The sequence below is a fragment of the Strix uralensis genome, chromosome 6, assembly GCF_047716275.1.
Source record: "Strix uralensis isolate ZFMK-TIS-50842 chromosome 6, bStrUra1, whole genome shotgun sequence".
NCBI classification, from domain to species: Eukaryota; Metazoa; Chordata; class Aves; order Strigiformes; family Strigidae; genus Strix; species Strix uralensis.
Genome location: NC_133977.1, coordinates 45,757,279 through 45,777,213, shown reverse-complemented (window position 1 = coordinate 45,777,213; position 19,935 = coordinate 45,757,279). Strand labels below are relative to the sequence as shown.

Here is a 19,935-nt window from a genome sequence, read left to right as displayed (position 1 = left end):
AAATTCCTGCTGAATTGGCTATTGAAGAAGTAAATTGCAAGTTCCATCATAGCAGATGTAAGGTAACTGACCTGTTCCAGCCAACCATTATGCTTTTTGTTCTGCCAGCTTATGAAGGAGCATCACAACTGACCATAAGTAAATCTGTATGCTTCTTTTTTACACTGTCTCCATGTTCATTGCTTTACCTTTTTGCTTTTGATTGTTCTTGTATTTGCTTTCTAAACCTGAACTAAAACATGCACAGACTTGGCCATTCTTGTCCTATATTTAGTATTTACTGTGACTTGTCTATTAATGCTAAATTTGTTACTCAGCTTTTTTACTGATTTGAAAATGTGGATTAGTTTTGTTCTAATCTTACCTGCTTCAATAGGAACGAGAAAGGCGAAGACAACATATGATGCTCATGAAAGCCATGGAAGCACGTAAAAAAGCAGAAGTGAGTATTAACTGAATACTGAATGCTGAAAGTTCAAAGTTTTGATGGTTTCACTCTGCAGTGATCTACAGAACAGTGTCTTTGATGTACCTGTATGTATAATTTCATTTGTATACGTGGCAGTGACAGGACAAGAAGCAGTAGGCACAAACTGAAGTACAGGAAATTCTGTTAAACTTAAGAAAAACTTTTAAACTTTGAGGGTGATGGTTGAACACTGGCACAGATTGCCCAGGTAGGTTGTGGAGTTGCAACTGCCTGTAGCTGATACTGCTGCAGGGTGGGGACAGGACACACACGGGGATGGGGACTGGATGTTCTCAAGAGGGTCCCTTCCATCCTCGGTGATGATGAGCAAGAAGCCAATAATTGCGTAGTCACTTCAGAGTCCTTAGTATTTCCTGGAAAGGAAGTTTTGTTTTCTCTTCTTCACGTTGTTCATAAGAAGAGTAAGGACTTCATCATACTGACTTGTGAGATTTGCTCAACAGGTTTTCCTCAGTACTTACCCAGGGGTAAAAATAGACATCTCATTCCAGTCCAGGCTTCTTAGAACTTGCAGATTTTGTAGATGATTCTAGATTTGGACCATGACAAAACCATCCAAACAGGATTATTATGCCCTAATAATTTTACTTTTTCTCCTTCAGTAGAAAGTACTGATGCACTCCAGAAAATTTTGTTTTACTAAAAATATGTCAATAATTCTGAACCAAGAGATAGAGAAGCCTCCTAAAGATAAAGTCCTAAATGTGTGTGTGTCATTTTGTGTACAATCATTTTACTTTGTCCATCTGTGAATCTAGTTATTTAACTTGGTTTTGGTTTTGAACACAGTGGCATTAAGCTGATAATAAAAAAGTGATTGATTTCACTCGCTAAAATTTCAGGACCCTTTTGATGCTGATAATCTAAACATCTAGATTTTTTGTTCTGTTTTGTTTCTGAAAATAAGACTTTCCAAAATAGCTGCCCTTTCCTTTTGATGAGTGCTTTTTATTCTGGTGACTGCTTTAATTTATATAAACCTAGTATATCACAAAAGGGCCTAATAACACTTGCTTATTATGAGCTTTAACGCTAAAGATTAAATAAACATTCTATGCTATTAAATTGGTGTTTGTGCAATGGAATTAAACTATTCCTTTTAAAAGACTGCAAAATGGAAATGTTTTTCATAATTCAAATGATTACCTTGCTTACAAGTTAAGGAATTCTAGGAATTCTAGATACTTTACTTAGAGGGGGGAAAAAATACTCAAGAAACAGTGGTAGTTGTCCATATAAGCACAACCTAATCCAAAATCCATCCAAATATTTTCATTGAGTTGACTAGTCAGGCTTTTACCTAGTTAAATTTTACTCTTAGCCATACTATCGCATGAAAGACACTGAAGTTTCCCTGCTCTTAAGCTAATGTGATAGTGGTTTTGTAATAGTACTTGTTCTTATAACCAGTTGAGAGGTCTCAATTTCATTGGAAGGTTGCAGAAAGAAATGAGGGAAAAGACTAGCTTTGCCTTGAAAAGCAGTTGTAACCGCATTGCTTATGTTCATGACTGAGGTAGCTTGAGAAAAAGTGTCTCTTACAGGAATATCACATCCTGCTTATTCAGGTTACTCTGCAGTAAATGAAATGTTAACTAGCTAAAACAACCCAAGCTTTTTTAGCTTCATTGGTTTGAAATAATATAGTTGTTTATGTTGCATTATAGATGGTTTAAAAAAATTATCTAAAAAAAAAAAGTACATAATGGAATAGCATTGATGATAAAACCAGAGCTGTACAGTATGATTGATGAAACTTTTATTAGACCATGATAAACTAATTGACATCTTAATCCTGAGGCTGTCTTCAGTTTTAACCCTGATACTATCTTAAGGGGGACTATCAATGCTAAAACATAATTGTTAAGTTTTATTTCACCTTTTATATTTTTCTCTATATCCTGAGACTTTTTATCTTTGTATCCTGAGACTTTTATATGTAAAGTACGAATAGCTAAGAGATTGAAGTAAAATAACTGTTGTTAACAGCATCTAGTTGTCAAAAGCATTGTTAAAACTTTTCTCCGAGATATGTTAGTAAATTTAAATGGAAGTGATAAACCAAAAAATTAATAACACTTTGGTGCAAGGAAGAATTTCAGGGTTAACTCTTAAGCCAACTAGGAAAGGTGCCCTCCTCCATTTCTGGTTTGTAAACAGTGTGACTCACAGGCAGAGTGGTGATTGGTGGCTGTCTTGGTCACAGTGACCACGAAGGAGTTGAGTTTCAAATCGCTGGTGATAGAAGAAAAAATGCCAGCAAAACTTTGACTCTGGACATCGGGAGAGCAGACTTGGGGCTCCTGAAGAAGCTAGTCAGTAAGGTCCCCTGGGAGTTGCTTTTGAAGGTATTGGGGTCCATAAATGCTGGTCACTTTTTAAGAGCCATCTCTTAAGAGCAAAGGAACAGGCAATTCCAAAGTGTGGGAGGTCAAGCAAGCAGGGCAGAAGGCCAGCTTGGCTGAGCAGGGATCGTCTTCTAGAACTTTGACAGAAAAGGAAAACTTATGGACATTGGAAGCAAGGACAGGCGACATTGGAGGACTATTGGGATGCTATTCACCACTGTAGGGAGAAAATTTGTGCAGTCCATTATCTTTATTAAATTTATTGCAGTCCATTATTTTTCAATGGCCTTGGGAATCTGGAGAGGTGCCAGTCGATGGGAAGCTGGCAAATGTCCCAATTTTCAAGGAGGGTAAGAAGGAGGACCCTGGTAATTACAGCCCTGCCAGTCTCACTTCAGTGCCTGGTAAAATTATAGAGAAGTTTATTCTGGGAGATACTGAAAACTATTTGAGAGACAGTGCAGTCACTGGTCATAGCCAGCACGGGTTCAAGAGTGGAAAGTCCTGCTTAACCAACTTAATTTCCTTTTAAGACAAGGTCACCCATCTAGTTGTCCAAGGGAAGCCAGTAGATGTGTGTGGGGTTTTTTTTATCATTTTGGCGAAGTTTTTGATATGTCTCTAACAGTATCTTTCTGGACAACATGTCCAGTGTACAGCTAGACAAGTCCATAATGCGTTGGGTGAACAGTTGACTGAGAGGTCAGGCTCAAAGAGTTTTAATAAATGGGGTAACATCAGGCTGAGAGCCAGTCATCAGGGGGGTCCCCAGGGCTCAATTTTAGGGCCAGTGCTCTTTGATGTTTTTATAAATGATCTGAATGCAGGAGTCAAAGGTACATTAAGTTTGCTGATGATACTAAACTAGGAGGTGCTGTGGACTCTCTTGAGGGTAGAGGGGCCTTACAGAGAGATCTGGGCAGACTAGAGAGCTGGGCAATCACCAACTGTGATTTAACAAGAGCAAGTGTTGGATTCTCCACCTGGGATGGGGTAATCCTAGTTATATGTACAAACTGGAGAGAGGCTGGAGAGCAACCCTGCAGAAAGAGATCTAGGGGTTTGGTTTGATGGTGTGGTGGTTTAGCCCCTGCCGGGGTCTGAGACCACGCGGCCGCTACCCCTCCCCCACAAAGGGAGTGAAATACAAAGCCCCAAGACTGAAATAAGGAAAGGTTTAATACAACAGTGCAATAGCAACACAACAAACAACAGCAATAACAATAACAGTAATAGTGATAGCAATGAACAGAGCAAAATAGCTACCAAATACAGCAGTGAGAAGCACGATGTACAAAACCACGAATGCACCGCGCTCCCGCGCCAGGAAAAATGTGACGTCCGCATGGTATCTTCCGCATGGTATCTGAATAACCCGGCTAGAGCTCCCCCCCACTGCTGGGGAAACTTAACCCTATCCTGGTTAAACCAGGACAGATGGCAAGTTGAATATGAGTCAGCAGTGTGCCCTGGCAGCCAGAAGGACCAATTGCATCAAGCACAGCATTGCTAGCTGCTCGAGGCTTGTCCCACTCTGCGCCGCACTGGTGCAGCCCCACCTCGAGGACTCTGTGCAGTTTTGGGCACCTCAGTATAAGAGGGACATCAAACTATTGGAGTGTGTCCAGAGGAGGGTGACCAAGATGGTGAAGGGTCTTGAGGACAAGACTTAATGAGAAGTGGCTGAGGTCACTTGGTTTGTTCAGCTTGGAGAAGAGAAGGCTGAGGGGTGCCCTCATCGCAGCCTACAGCTTTCTCAAGGGGGGCAACAGAGTGGAAGGTGCTGATCTCCTCTCTCTGGTGACCAGCAGTAGGACACGAGGAAATGGAATGATGCTGCATCAGGGGGAGTTCAGGTTGGATGTGAGGAAAAGGCTCTTCACTGACAGGGTGGTTGGTTCCTGGAACAAGCTTCTCAGGGAAGTGGTCACAGCACCAAGCCTGTCGGAGTTCAAGGAGTGTCTGGACGATGCTCTTAGGTATGGTTTAATTTTAGGTAGTCCAGTGAGGAGCAGGGAGTTGGACTTGATGATCCTTATGGGTCCCTTCCAACTTGAGATATTCTATGATGAAAAGTCATGGGGCCTGACAGAACTGTACAACAAAGTCAGCAGTTAATGATGTTCTACAAATGCAGCTGAGTTCTGACTTGCAGTTATATCCCATACTCTCATTTAATCAAAATTTCATAATGGTAAACTGAAGAGACTGGAGTGACCTCTTAAACTGACAGAATAATGGGGAGTGATTCTAAATAATATGAATCAGCTTAGCTTGGTTCTTCAGCTCTTCCGTGTCCACAGGTGAAAAGCGCCTGTAGTGTCTTTGCCTTTATGTTGTGTCAGGTTCTTAGGTTGACACACTCAAACACATGTGTTTTTGTATGTGCATGCAGTTCTGTGCTCTAAGGAGGTAGCACTGATACATGGCAGATTCCATACATGGCTTCTTACTCACTGTTTTGTGTTCGGTATCCCTTGCACCAAGGTGTGTAATCCGCTGTGTAGGCAGGCCAGCATGTCACCGCTGGGGCGTGTGACAGCAGAACCACTGCAGTCAGGGATGGGATCGGCAATTGGAGCTCCAAATTCAGAGTCGGTCTTAACAAGTTAGAGAGTTCGTATTCTGTGTGACACCAGTGTAGAGGGTGTTTGAAGAGAAAAATAGTAGATGCTTGGCTTCTCCCTTGATTATCTCTGTGTTGTACAGAGTAAGATGTTAATGACTGTTCAATTTTCAGATTGCGTGCTAAGTGCATGGTGCTTCAAGGCCAGAAGCTGTGTGGGTTGAAAAGATAGGTTGTGTTTTATAAGCTATTCACATCCAGTTTATGTATTAGAGGAATTTTTAAGCCCTGTGTTGTCCAGAGAGGTCTTCCAGCTGCTGCTTTCTTGAGTGGTCTCTGCTTCAGCAGACCCATATTGATGATTATAGTGTGTGAAATCAGATGCCTGACATGCATGGCAGTTCTTTACCATGTTTTCACTTGGTACTTGTGATTCACTTGCTGAAATGGTACTCCAGAGAGTATCTCAGCGTAAACATACTCAGTACCCATTCCCATGGGGACAGGAGAGAAAAAAAGTGAATCTTAGATTTGCTCACAAATTTGATGATTTTGTTCTATTTCTGTAGTTTTCCCCTTCCCTTTACTTGAATGCAGGTTCCTTAATTACTGTGGTAATTATTAAGATTACATAAGTAGTGCTTTTCAAATTCTTAGATTGTTCTATTATAAGTATAATATGTGGGTTTTATTTTCTGCTCTTTGAATTCTATTTAAGGAAAAAGAGAGGTTAAAGCAAGAGAAACGCGATGAAAAAAGATTAAATAAAGAACGTAAACTGGAACAGCGAAGATTGGAATTAGAAATGGCAAAGGAGCTAAAGAAGCCGAACGAGGACATGTGCTTGGCAGACCAGAAGGTAATCATAATAATGTAAACTTGTTTTCTTGCCTCTTGTTTCTGTATTTTGCCATTGTGGCAATAACTTTCTTTTCTTGCAGCCACTCCCAAAGCATTCAAGTTTTGGTCTTGATAATTAGATAACTGTTTGAAATATATACAAATACAAGTTACTACAAACACTAAAGTAGCATATGTTTAGTTAATTAAAAGCATTTTGTTTAAAAGTGGCTTGCTTCACAAAAAGCACTTGCATGATTACTTTAAAAAAAATCAATTACTCTGAGTTATTTTTACAGCAGGAATATGCATCATGTCTCAATCCATAGGCACTAGATAGAGCTTTTCTCACATGTGCAACTATGCTAAGCTGTCACTCAAAAAATTTACTTTCCCAGTCTTCTGTGTTCTTAGTTCTAGTCCTTCAGGACTTGACATACCACAGGTTCAAACCCAATCTGTCCAGAGAATTCCCCTCCTTATGTCCCTCAAATATTTTTACACCACCTTTTATAGTATTTTGGCTCCGAATAAAGCCTGAGACCATCTCCTGGCCAAAAAGTAAGTATTTATTAATCTCTTGCATCCTGTATAACATGTGAAAAGATAAATGTTCTTCAGTTTTAAATTAAATTTACTGGATGGGATGGGGAAGACAGCTTCTCTGTAGCCTTTACCTTCTAGAATTGTGCTGTAGGTCATATGGAAGTATCAGCCAATTTCCCTAGGTAGTATCAAAAAAGTTTTATTTTGACATATACTGCTGAATCTTTCACTGTTTTTCTTTATTTGTCAGCCTTTGCCAGAGTTGCCTCGCATCCCAGGCCTTGTTCTCGATGGAAGCACATTTTCAGATTGTCTCATGGTAGTGCAGTTCCTGCGTAACTTTGGTAAAGTTCTTGGCTTTGATGTGAACGTGGATGTCCCGTCCCTGAGCGTTCTTCAAGAGGGTTTGCTAAACATAGGGGACAGCATGGGAGAAGTACAGGACTTGCTAGTAAAGCTTGTCTCTGCAGCTGTTTGTGATCCAGGACTTGTTACAGGATACAAGGTAAAAAAAAAAAGAAGGAAAAAGCAATCCATAGTAAACACGCTATATTTATGAATGCATTCTTCATACTGCGTCTTTGACACCTCTGATGGGGATTTCCATTCTCTTTTGTAATTCTTTTCTTTGATGTCACTGTTCTAACGTTACTCAAAGACTCTCTGTGTCCTGTCAGCCTTCCCGCTTTCCAGAAATGATATATTTCTGGACGTTTTCTCATTTCTGGACCCTTCCTCATTTTTATTTGGACCTCTTATAGGGCATTATAACATCTGTGGCCATGTTTAACTCCTTCTTTTTGTTTGTTTTGTTTTGGTTTTTATTTTTCCCCTTTCATTTATACCCTCATGTTATACTCTGTCTTGCCATTTCTTTCTCTAAAGTCTCCTCTGTATGTCACTTCATCAAAACTCTGATTCATTCATGATTCTCTTCCTTATTATCCTTCTTTTTCAAGCCAGCATAGCTCTTTTCTGCTCTAGAACTTTACACAGCATGATTGTACAAAACAGTATTCATCAAGTTCTGGTTGGACCATGTCTTTCATTTAATCTATTCATTAATATTAATATTATCTCTGTTCCTAAAAACTTAAGAGATGAAGACATTCCAATTTGTTACTCTAGTCAAGATTTACACTTGAATAGTTTTAAAGAAAAATCCTGATTAAAATCCTTATGTAACAGTGCAGACAAACCCACCCCACTTTTTATAAACAAGAGTATAGCCTGCAGAGGAAAATAATATTTTTAAATGTGCTGTTCAAAATGTCTTTATTCTTTTTAGGCTAAAACTATTCTTGGGGAACACTTACTGAATGTTGGCATCAATCGAGATAATGTGTCTGAGATTCTGCAGATATTCATGGAGGCTCACTGTGGGCAGACTGAGCTGACAGACAGCTTGAGGACAAAAGCTTTTCAGGCACATAGTCCAGCTCAGAAAGCATCAGTACTCGCTTTTCTTGTCAATGAGTTAGCATGCAGCAAAAGTGTAGTAAGGTAAGATTTTTCCCAAACAGGTCTGTAAAAATAAAATTATAAAAATGGTATTCAAAAATCCTGTATACACTGTGTTCTGTTACAGGTGGGTTCTTGATGCTATAATGAAAGGTGCAATTTGCTGTTACTGCTTCTTATGTTTATGTACTTCTGATATGATGGAAGAGTAGAACTTTTCCATGTTTGGTCTGTAAATTAATTTTCAAAGCTTGCACCAAAATTTCTTCAGCTATTTTTGGAGTAAAAGATGAGGTTGATTACAAAGAAATTTACTAGGTATTCTAGGGAATAATTTGGAAGAGTTCTGTAAGGCTTCTGCAGTACTCTGTTTTTCCCTTTTTTCCTTTTGTTTTTTAAGACCTCTTTTGTCCAAATACTTTAACTAGGGTCGTAAGATGAGGTGGCAAGCCTGATTTATCATGGTAGTCATTCAAGAAAGTATATATTTTATTTGTGGTCAGTAATGTATAGCATCTCATAATTAAACCCCCCCGTGTTAATATTTTAAAACCCAACAATGTGTAAATAAAAACTTAGGACACACCAATCTTTGGGATCCCTCTACCTCTGCATACTTACTGTGGTAAAGTCTTTTATTTGAGTGCTGTTTTGTTTCCTGGTGAATTCTGCTGCTTTTGGTATACTGTGCTGTATCAGCGAATCAGGGTTGTGTAAGGCAAGAATGAAAGAGATGCTTCATGTTTTCCAAAGTTGAAAAACAGCAGGAGTGTGCAGTGCAAGTGCTGTGCCGGTACTGTGCAGGAGAGTTCACGTGTATGAATCAAATTCATCGTAGTAAGGAACTTTATCTTATATCAGATGATCAACTGTTATGTCAGATTTGTAGAAACAATAATTCAGAACTTGGGTTTCTATTGTTTCATCACAGAAACAGCTACAGCCTGCTAAATTGTTGAGGCTGGCATGTCTCAGAAGTGGGCTCGCAGACAGTGACTGTACTGAAGCACTTTTTTTTGGTTCTTCAATTTCTGCAGTGAAAAGTGAACGTTGGTGTTTGGATCACGTGGATCCTAGTTAGAATACCATAGATGTACCAGTGATAACTTTGTTTTCAGCACAGGGCTAGATGCTTTGGGGCAAATGCATCCGGGGGCTTGGCATTGAATTAGAACTATGGAAAGAGATGTCACATCCTTTGAATGATACTTCTTACGGAAAGAAAACTGACATGATGCTGTAAATAAAGACTGCCTGACATAGGTACAGCAGTACACTACCTGGCATTCCTAGTATTGGAATTTCCTAGCTTTAAAATTACTTATTTTGAATTTTAAACATTTCTTCAAGATAGTTCTTTGTGACAAAGTATCTGTACATAAATGTCTGTCAGAAGAAGATATGCAAGTTCACAGTTAATGGATTGTTTTATCTTTGACAGTGAAATTGATAAAAACATTGATTATATGTCAAATTTAAGGAGAGATAAATGGATGGTTGAAGGCAAACTTCGGAAGTAAGTTTCGTTTCCTTAAATATTACAATATATTGCTTTTTTGCATTTGCTACTATATAGGCAATTGGTTCTAAGGACAAAATTAGCTGATGAAATTACAGTTTCACCAGGAAGTTAGTAACTGCACTGCTTAATTAAGATGGATGTGGATTTAGAATGGTGCAGCACCAGTCTTTTACAGTCTGTTAAAGATGCATGAGATTCAGAGGGTTAGTGTCCCTCAACATTGGAGCAAAGTCAATTCCATTTTGTATTCTTTAGAAGAAAGTAAAAATTTTGTTATTGCAATATTACAGGAGCTGTCAAATTGCTATTGACATTATCAACATTTATTTGGACCTATCATAATTGCCAATGTTCGTTCTGAAAGGTGTTTTAAGAAGACATGATTTTCATACAACAATTACCAATTGAATTTTGCTAATTTGTATTATGTCATCTTAGTGTTTCCCATCTGTCAGTGTTGCGTTGTTCCCTATAGCTAGGGATCATATGTAGACTGCAAACTTTGAGATATTTTTTAATATTTTTATTTAAGGTAAAATTGAAACTTTTTAAGAGTTGTCAGTTTCATATCCACTGTTCTCCCATCCTACAAGACAAAATTCCATACAGCAAGCATAACAGCTCCAACTACCAGGAAGCTAGAAGGCATGAAGTTTGTGAATCACAGGGGGTAAAAATACATAGCCAGACTCTACTTTCTTTTTTTTTCTTGGTCATCTTTACCTCTTACTAGGAATGGTGAATCCTTTCTTAGTCCTTGCTTTAGGTACTTGTGTTTCTAATCTTATGTCTCCCTTTTTTCCCTTTAATGTATCTCAGAAGGAAGAAGGAAAGAAGTAAAGAAGAAGGACAAGAGGGAGGTAGAGGAAAAAAATAGACCAATAAAAAGAAATTCTCTACTAATACTGCAGATCACAGTCTTCACAGGGTTAATATATTTTATCTTTTAGGACAATCAAAACACCTTTTTCTGTCTTCATCTGTATCCCCTCTATGGGATATAGTTTAAAAAGTGCTTCTGAAGTTCTGATGTAGCCAACTGTCCATTAGCGGAATGGGACCCTTACCTGTCCTTGTCTCCTTAGGCACTGCTCAGTCTTTCTCTCCCTCCATCAAACTGTAAGTACTTGTAGATGTAGGATCCTCCCTTTTCCTCATGATCTCTCTTTTCTTCCCTTTCAAATAGTGGGCATAATATCCTGAAGTCCCAAGTCCCTCTCTTTCTACAGTCATTTCTCTTGTGTTTTCCCCTCGTGTGGATTTCAGGTTCCAGTAGTGCTGTCCCTGTTTTTGAGCGTAAGTATTGCGGGAGTGCTCAGAAACACTGTTCTTCCACTTCTTTGAATTTACTGGACTTGATTCATCTCTCTTATCTTTGATTCAGAATCTTTGGATTTTCCACTGTTTTTCTGATGAACTCTAAGAAGCTTTTAAGAAGAGCCGCCTTTGATCAATTTTAAACAATGCTTTCTTCTTCATTATGTCAGTTGGTGTTTTTAATGAACTCTTGTAACTGTTGCTGGGACTTCTCTGAAGATAAGTCTGTCCATTTCAGTCTTCTGTTTGGTCTTTTTTTCCTGCTTCCAGACTCCATTCTTATGCATGTCATCTTCCACATCAGTTTCAAAGATCACTCTAGTTTTTAAGCATCCCAGTCCCAAGCAGTTTTGCATAGGAATATCTGGTTTCTTGACTACTTGCCATATGATCAGTGGATGTGTACTCTTTTCGTATGCACACATACCATTGCAGATCCTCAACACAAGCCCATCGTGCACAGGAAGTGTATAGTGGTAGAACAACGGATGCTGAGGAATCGCTTTATTTCATCTCAGCCTGATTTGCCAGTGTCTGTTGTGGTAAAAGTTCATACCACTATGTCCAGGCAGTCTGAAAGTATATCCAAGTGGGAAGAGAAAAGATTCTGCCTCTATCAGATGTTTTCACTAAGTGATTTTTTTGTGCTGACATTCTCACTTTTCATGAGATTAGCTCAACTGGATACTGGGGACAGGGGGAGGGGGCCAGAATAAAAGAAAGAAAACCTGTGTTTGTAAGATACAAAAAAGCAACATTAAAATACCAGGTTGGAAAAAGTAGTCATTGTATAAAAGCCTATAGGGATGCCTTTCTTTTTTTTTCTTTTTTTTTTTTTCTTTCCCCTTCTCTTCCTTCTCTCTTAAGGATATTGAACAAAGTTCCTTGATAAGGATAATATATATGGTTGGAAACTGAATCTGAGCTGACTGTTTCTGCTGGGCTGATGGGCAGTGAGAGGTTGCATCTAATTCCTTCTCTATCACATTTAGATGTGAATTTTGATACTAGTCACCATTTTTGTAAAGGCACCTGTCTCATACAATCAGTTCATCTTTCTTTGTGCTTTCTGTATCACAACTATAGTCAGAAGACTGTCTCATCTGAGGTGATTCAGCTGTTTTTTAACAAGATAATCATAATCTCAGCATCTCTTTTTTCCATTATATGTCTTCTCCCTGGCATGTCATTTGTAGCTTGATCAATACAAAAAGGAATAAAAATTAAATACAGCTACTTGAAGGATTAGGCAATATCTGTTTCTTTACAAGACTTCAAATACTGCAGACCAAGGTTTCTCACTGCGCCAGTGTTCTTTTTAACATGCCAGTATTATGGCATACTCCTTGTAAGCTAATTTCTTTCCAGTGAGGCCATCTCAACTGTAAATGATGATGGTATATCAAAAGCAGTGTTACATGAGGGGAGAAATTATGCTCTGAGTTTGGGTAGGAGGTGGTAATGCTGATTTGGAATCATTGAGACCCAAGCTGAAGTATGTTAAAAGTGTGTTAAAAGTATGTTTAGAATTTCTTTGCCTTGCTACTACTTAATATTTATGTGCAAAAATTATGAAGAGGGCATGAAAATTAAGTCAAAAGGTGAATATTCTTCACACGATCTAGTAAATGTTACAGTTTAGAGCAGGCTTAAGTCACACATCTGATTATCTGATGGGCCACCCACTCTCTTTATAGGCCAATAGACTTTATAATTCTCTCAACAGTTGCAGGTGTCATTTTGGTATATACCTGAAAGTGAGAAAGCTGAAACAGTTTTTGAGTGAAGGTTTTCTTCTCTGTGAGCCATGTTTAGGTAGCAGCAGGAAAATTATGCTACCTCTTGCAATACCTGAATGTTAAGTTATGCTCTCATTGCTTTCTGCCTCTGTGCTACTTCAGATACAGACTGCTGCCTGCCTTCTTAAGCTTATGGTGCTATTAAAGGAGAGCATCTTCAATTCATTTCCATCCTTATAGTTTGTAGTGTCATGCCAGGCTTCCTTTAGTGCTCGACAGCATTATAGTGCTCTCTTTGCTTTCAGCAAAAGTACCTTTCTTGCTTCTCATTTCTTTTAGGTATATGAAAGAGGTGTTTGCTGGTTGTTGAACTTCCACCTGCCAGCTTTAATCTTGAAGATAATTCAATACTATCTTAGTCTAATATGTCTCTAAAATTGTCCAGTCACACAGCAGTCAATCCAGTCATTGGCTAGTGGCTTTGTTTGATAGTTAATTCCTGTATATAAGCAGGAATTTCCAGTCCTGTTGAAGAGGATTTGATGATTTGAAGTTATCCTTGTAAAGAGGAAATTTTTTTTCTAAAAACCTTAACTTGGTGGAAGCCTGGGTGGTATTGATACTCAGTGAGACTAAGGCTTTTTGCACCAGACCTGAAAATGTTACTTGCTTCCAAATTTACTGGGGAGGCTTGAGAAATTCTTTTTATCCAAAAATATTTTAAATTGCTAAAATATCTAAAAATTCATTTGTATTGGAAAAATAAAAGTGTAAAACTTTCTTATTTCTCCAGTGGATTAACCACTGTGTTAAACAAAACAAAACAAACAAAAAACCCCAAGCACACACACAAAAAAAGTGCCCAACTGCTTCCAGACAAACAGAAGTCCCCTTGATGATTTCTTGCTAACGGTCTTTTTAAATCGGTACTGTTGAGTACTAGCTTTGATTTTCAGCGTTTTAGAAGGCTGATACATTTGTCAGTATGCCCAGAAGCTGATACTTCATCATACTCGTAGCCACTTGCTGTATGGAATATTGTTTTGTAGGATGGGAAGAGAGAGAAGTGCGACAAGGAAAAATTACGTACTGGTAATTGTGTTTGTCGTTACCGTTCTACTTTTCCCATCCTACCTTCTTCCAGTCATCTCTTACAAAAATCTTTGTCTTTTCTACACGTTTATGAATCTCTTCTAAGTCAGTTGCATTTTTGATCTGCATTATAAGTGACTGGGTAGGCCTGGCTATTCATACCTCCTGTGATTCAGCATGTTTGCCTGCTAGCTCCCTGATAGGTGGAACTATAATTTTTGCTGTGTGGAATCTTGTCTTATAGGGGTTTTATAGAAGAAGAAGGTCTACTACAACCATAATTACTGGTATGTAAGTTTCCCTTTTCTTTCATAAAAGGAAAAATGAGAGTTTGAATGAGTAATCTCCTAGGAGTTTAGGTAGCTTAAGATTTCTCAAAAAAGAAAGTATGTCCTAGAATAAAAAGATCAGCCAAAGGACTAAAGTCAAATAATACCTAATAAATTAAAAACGCATAAAAATCTGAAATGAAAAAAAGAATGTAAACCAACCTTGCTGTTGCCATGCAGATGTGAATAATTTCATACTTCCAACTGAGGATTTTTGCCCCCCCCCGTGTTTTATGATCATATTCTTAAATGCATAAAACAAAAGATAAAGAAGTTGAAATGGTTCTTTCTTCTAATTGTCTTTCCTGACTTTTCAAAATCCCTCTTATGTTTCATTTCTTCTTAACAGTTATGCAATAAAATTCACCTGGGAGAAACAGAAATTCTATTCAGAACTAAATAAGAAGCTTAAGGGGTTTTATAACCTGAATGTTTCTTTTTCACTAAAGTCAATAGATACCAAGAAAATACAGTGTTGTATTAGAACAGAAAAGCTAATTTGAATCTAAAATGTTTTACTTTCAATCACACAAGAAGAAAGGTATGTTTATGCTACAGACACACTCCATAATTTCACCCCTTGTCATGTGTTTCAAGGCTTAGAATCATTCATGCCAAGAAAACTGGCAAACGAGATGCAACAGGAGGCGGTGACGTAGGAGAGGAGCAGCACTCTTTGGAAACACCAACACCAGGCCGCAAACGCAGACGAAAGGGGGGGGACAGCGATTATGATGATGATGACGATGACGACAGTGATGATCAGGCAGATGAGGATGATGAGGATGAAGAGGACAAAGAAGATAAAAAGGGAAAGAAGGCAGAAGTTTGTGAGGATGAGGTGGGGCATTTTAACTATAGTGGAACTTAATAAGTTAAAACTTGTTTTCCTTCTGTTTCTCTGCAATATGGCACTGCTTTCCCAAAATCTCCCAATAAAAAGGAAGGAAGGATAACTTACCTCCAATATTTTTAAAGTTATGGAATAAGTTTATTTTCTGGAGGATTTTTTTCTGTTTTGATAGCTATTACAGTATGGGCTGGTCAGTTTTTTTTGGTTGGTTGGTTTGGGTTTGTTTGGGTTTTTTTTCTCTGCTTACTTGTTTTGATTTAGTCTTAATTGCTCTGAAATGCAATTGAGCGTAACTGTAGTTTTCTCTTAGAGGAGAATAAAGGTCATTTATTAGCTAACAAAATAATGAAGTGTAAAGTTACATTTAATAGTATCTATTATAGTTTGCCTGTGACCTTCCTGGGTATTTTTTTCATAACTTTTCTAGGGTAGTCACTGACCGACTGTATTTGATCACAAGATGATGAATTTTACTAGTCAATGTCAGATAAGATACAGGAAGGATCACCGAAACATTTTTAGCTTGTTGAGCTGAATTGTGTCTACAGTAGTCAAAACATTATTTTAATAGAAGTGCCGTGGGCCTGTAAGATTCACTGTAGAACTCTGGAATTCTCTGCTGGATGAAACCTGATAAAAGAGACAAGCAATACTGAATACTACATTTTAGCGCACTGGGTGTTGCACTCTTTGCCAGAAAATGATCCATTTATGCAAGGTTATCAAAGTTCAAAGTAAGGTTTTATGGGTGCTGTGGATATGGCCGCTTGAACAGTGCATGTATATGACATGATATGTGAACTCAAACCTTTGCAAACACTCTTCATTAGAAACCAAACTAGTTTCTAGGATAGGAACAGCCCTTTGTGCTATTATTCTGGATTTATTTCAGGGGCTATGATGTGTATGAATTTAAGAGAATACCTTAGAGGTGTAGCATGAAGTTCTTACAAATTAATACTTCAGAATTAAAAATAGGTAATATTTAGGTATCTAATCTCAAATCCTTTTTCTCTTTAGTACAGTCTCCTATTTTGGTGCACTGAGCATTTCATAGACAAACGTCCTGTAACTCCTGTAGAGAGATTAATTTTCTGATAGAAGTTCCATTGCATTATGTGGTATTTCAGAAGGCTTCACTCTGGTATACTCCTACGGAGCCAAGAACTACAAGACCAGTATCTTACAGTGCAGGTGATGGGGAACTCCTAGGATTTTGGTTGTATTCTTTTGGAAACTTACAGTTAGCACCAAACACTAACTAAATTAAAACACTCTTTATGGATAAAGACTCTCATTTTTAAAGTATGTCAAGAAAAAGGGGGCCATAGACTTAATCATAGGTGCATTCCTCTTAAAAAATCAGCAAGATTAATACTGGAACTTTTGTAGCAGATTTGCAATTTAAAGTGGCTCTACAGATTCTTGTAGACATTGAAATAAAATGCAGGTGTTCGCTGACCAAAGACTGATTGATAAAATTTTGACAAATTCCATTATCTCATGCACGAAAAACACTTAGAAATTAATTTGAATATCCAAAAGGCCTCATAGAAACTGGGATTAAATTCTGTAGTCTTAAGTGTTTGTGCACAAACTGAATTATTTCTTCCAGTAAAAGAATGTTTTCAGCAAACATTTGGCCACGAGCTTTCGCCTTCATATTCATCTGGGATAGTTGGGAAAGATTCAAGATACATGTTTTCCTAGTTACATTGTTCCTAGTCAAACACATCAAACAAGCACAGAACTTGAACTTTCTTACCCTTAGAATTTGCCTTTCATTTTCTGTTACATCTTTTTACTGTAATATTAGTAAGACATGGTAGTATGATTTCTATCCTGAAATAAATTTGGTGTGATGGTATATTTGCTAATTACAGGATGATGGGGACCAGACAGCAAGTGTTGAAGAGCTAGAGAAGCAGATTGAGAAACTGACAAAGGTGAGAAGTCATTTGTCTTTGATGTACTACAAATTTGATCACTGGATGTCCTGAGGTAGAATGTTAACCATCATTTTCAATGCTCCAACTTGATATAAATTGAAATAAGGATCAGTTTTTGTTTCTTGAAAATAGGAATGATGCTATTGTTCATGACACCTGAATTGTGAGTTTAGTCTAGCAGCACTAAGTGGAAATGACTCAAAAGACAGTTAGAAAGCCATTGATAATATATTCGCACATCTCAGAATAAAAAGTAATACAATTTTTATCCAGACCTAATTGATACACTTCTATTCATTGATCTTAGAAAGCGATGATAGATTTTGTGTATGAGAAGCAATAACTTTTCCATTATACAGATGATTGCAGTTCTCATTCCCTCCTACAGTTGGCTAATTTCTGCAACTGTGTTCTAAGCCATTACAGAAAGATGTGTTTGCCTCAGATTTTGAAAGAAGAAACAGTAGAATAGGAAGAGCAACGTAAATGAGAAAGACAGAATGCTGTAGATGGGGGTACTCATGACCCGTATTTTAATTCTTTGTATTAGAAAATTCATCATTTAAGACTTTGTCTCGTGGTTTCTCTCATGTTTTAATTGCAGTAAATTAGCAGTCCAGAATTACACCTGACTTCCAGCAGTGTCAATTTAGCAGAGCAAGAATTGAATAAACAAACTGAAATACTTGTTGGCCCCCCTAGAGAACTGTTTGTGTTTGAATACAGAATTTATTTTCAGACATTATTGTTCTCATTCTTTTATGAACCAGTTAAAATATCTCATTAGTTTCCCATCAGGAGCTGCAGTATCAGCTATCTTCAGTGCTCTGTTTCCCATTTGTTGTTACTTTATAATTGATAGGATTTCAGCTGTTCTTGTGCAATGAAATCTTTGATCCTGTTGATCAAAGGATATGGATCCCTTGATCCCCCTCTTCTCCGCTCTCGTGAGACCCCCCTGGCAGTGCTGTGTCCAGCTCTGAGCCCCCAACATCAGAAGGACAGGATCTTCATGGTTCCTTCCAACCCAAACCAGTCTGTGATTCTATGAGTCTACTGTTCTCTGAGAGTCAGAGGTAAAAAGACAGGACCTACAATTGCAGAATATGTTTTTTAAGGAAGACTGATAAACTTAAGCTGAACCAGGAAGTGATTGAATTCATTCTTTTAAAGGGAGCTCTGTAAGTAAAATCATCAAGGCAGCAATTGTGAGTAGAATATCACGTAACACAGACACAAAATCTCTGAGAGCCTCCTCATGTGACCCTTGAACTTTTGTTCAGTCTAGCAGCCAGTAGTTGTTTTCTGTTATTATGATTTTTTTTTTCCCCTATTGAATTACAATGCTTCCCTTTTTTAAAACAGCAACAAAGCCAGTACAGAAAGAAGTTATTTGAAGCTTCACACTGTTTGCGTTCAATGATGTTTGGTCAAGATCGTTACAGGCGCCGATACTGGATTCTGCCCCAATGTGGTGGTATTTTTGTAGAAGGCATGGAAAGTGGTGAAGGTAAGAAACATAAGGGAATAATGTCACACGAAGGTGTACTATGCCAAGACATATACTGCCTATCTCTGTAGGCTATAATTCTGTGCAGCAAGGTCTTTAGGCTTCACCTTCAAGCAGAGACTAAACAGGCTACTGTCAGTAGACATCTCTGTTCATACGGTGTTCTCTGATACTCTCTTCCATGGAATATTTCTGATACTCTCTGAGTATGAAATACCAGTTAATATCTTTCAAAATAAGGATTAATATTTTGGAAGTTTTCAGTTGTTATAGTTTTATATGTTGTGTTTTTTCGTATTTACCTACATGGGATATTTTTTGGCTCTTTCTGAACTATTTCAAATTTCCCTATGGCAGTGAACTCCACATATGAAAACCGTAGAATGCAAAAAAAATTCTTCTCATCTTCAGTTGTTATATTTTGTGCAAATACACAGACTGTTCTGTGCTTGAAGATTTGATATGTGTCTGCAAAAATAGGAAAATTATTTTCCCATAGTGAAGTACTGTGCTTTCTAATCAAGAATATGATTTAGTCTCTGTATTTTACCAACTGATCTGTCTTCCAATCCAGCAAATGCTGAAGTTATTTTTGCTAAAATTAAATCGTGGTTTTGCGGTTGTGACAGCTGTATACTAACTATGATTGAATTTTTCACACACTTTAATTTGGACAGATGCAGAAAATATGTATTAATCTGACCTTTTTGAGAATATTAGAATTTTTAAACATAAGCCTTCATTTTGGTCACAGAAAAGTACTTTCTAATGCTGATATAGATGAAGCAAAACCCCATTACTCTCATAATTTCCCCCCCCAAAATAACAAAAAAAATCCCTGATACACATCAGAATTACATGATCTCTTAAGAATTGCATCATTCTAGAGAGCTAGTTAATTAAAATAACTCTTAAAAGTACAGCATGATATGAAATCTGAGCCCTGATTTGGCCCCAAAAACAAGCCATAGAATGTTTCCTAAATCTAATCTTGATCTTCAAGTTATCTTTCTAAACTGAGTAGCATAAAAAATAATTTTTCTGTGTCTCCTGTTCTGCATTATTTTATGCTGTGTGTTAGGAGCGGTTTTGCACATGAGTAGCTGGATACAGAAGGTAAACTGTCATATGCTGTATTGCTTGCATTCCTTTTGTTCACTATATTTATTATATTTTAACGACATGAATCCCCAAATGCTTCAGAAACTGTACACAAAGAAAATAGTTGCAATACATCTACCTGTCTTAAGATAGTAAAAACAAACAAAAAAACACACAAAAGTTTTAGCCAAGAACCGTAGGGTAAACCCGTATTTTTTAATATATTGTATTAATGAAAGTTTAATCTCCCTGAGTAGCAAAATGGACATTTT

At 37.6% G+C, this 19,935-nt stretch overlaps 1 protein-coding gene across 15 annotated transcripts in view; it reads left to right on the top strand.

The window, feature by feature from the left end:
• The window catches only part of BAZ2B (bromodomain adjacent to zinc finger domain 2B), a 157,687-nt gene that overhangs the window by 122,671 nt on the left and 15,081 nt on the right, over window positions 1–19,935 (top strand). For all 15 annotated transcript variants that reach the window (XM_074873917.1, XM_074873921.1, XM_074873919.1 and 12 more), the window contains 8 exons: window positions 377–442; window positions 6,123–6,263; window positions 7,041–7,295; window positions 8,079–8,293; window positions 9,693–9,767; window positions 14,848–15,091; window positions 16,987–17,049; window positions 18,418–18,562. In XM_074873917.1, coding sequence (XP_074730018.1) covers window positions 377–442; window positions 6,123–6,263; window positions 7,041–7,295; window positions 8,079–8,293; window positions 9,693–9,767; window positions 14,848–15,091; window positions 16,987–17,049; window positions 18,418–18,562 — 1,204 coding nt within the window. The remainder of the gene's footprint in view (window positions 1–376; window positions 443–6,122; window positions 6,264–7,040; window positions 7,296–8,078; window positions 8,294–9,692; window positions 9,768–14,847; window positions 15,092–16,986; window positions 17,050–18,417; window positions 18,563–19,935) is intronic.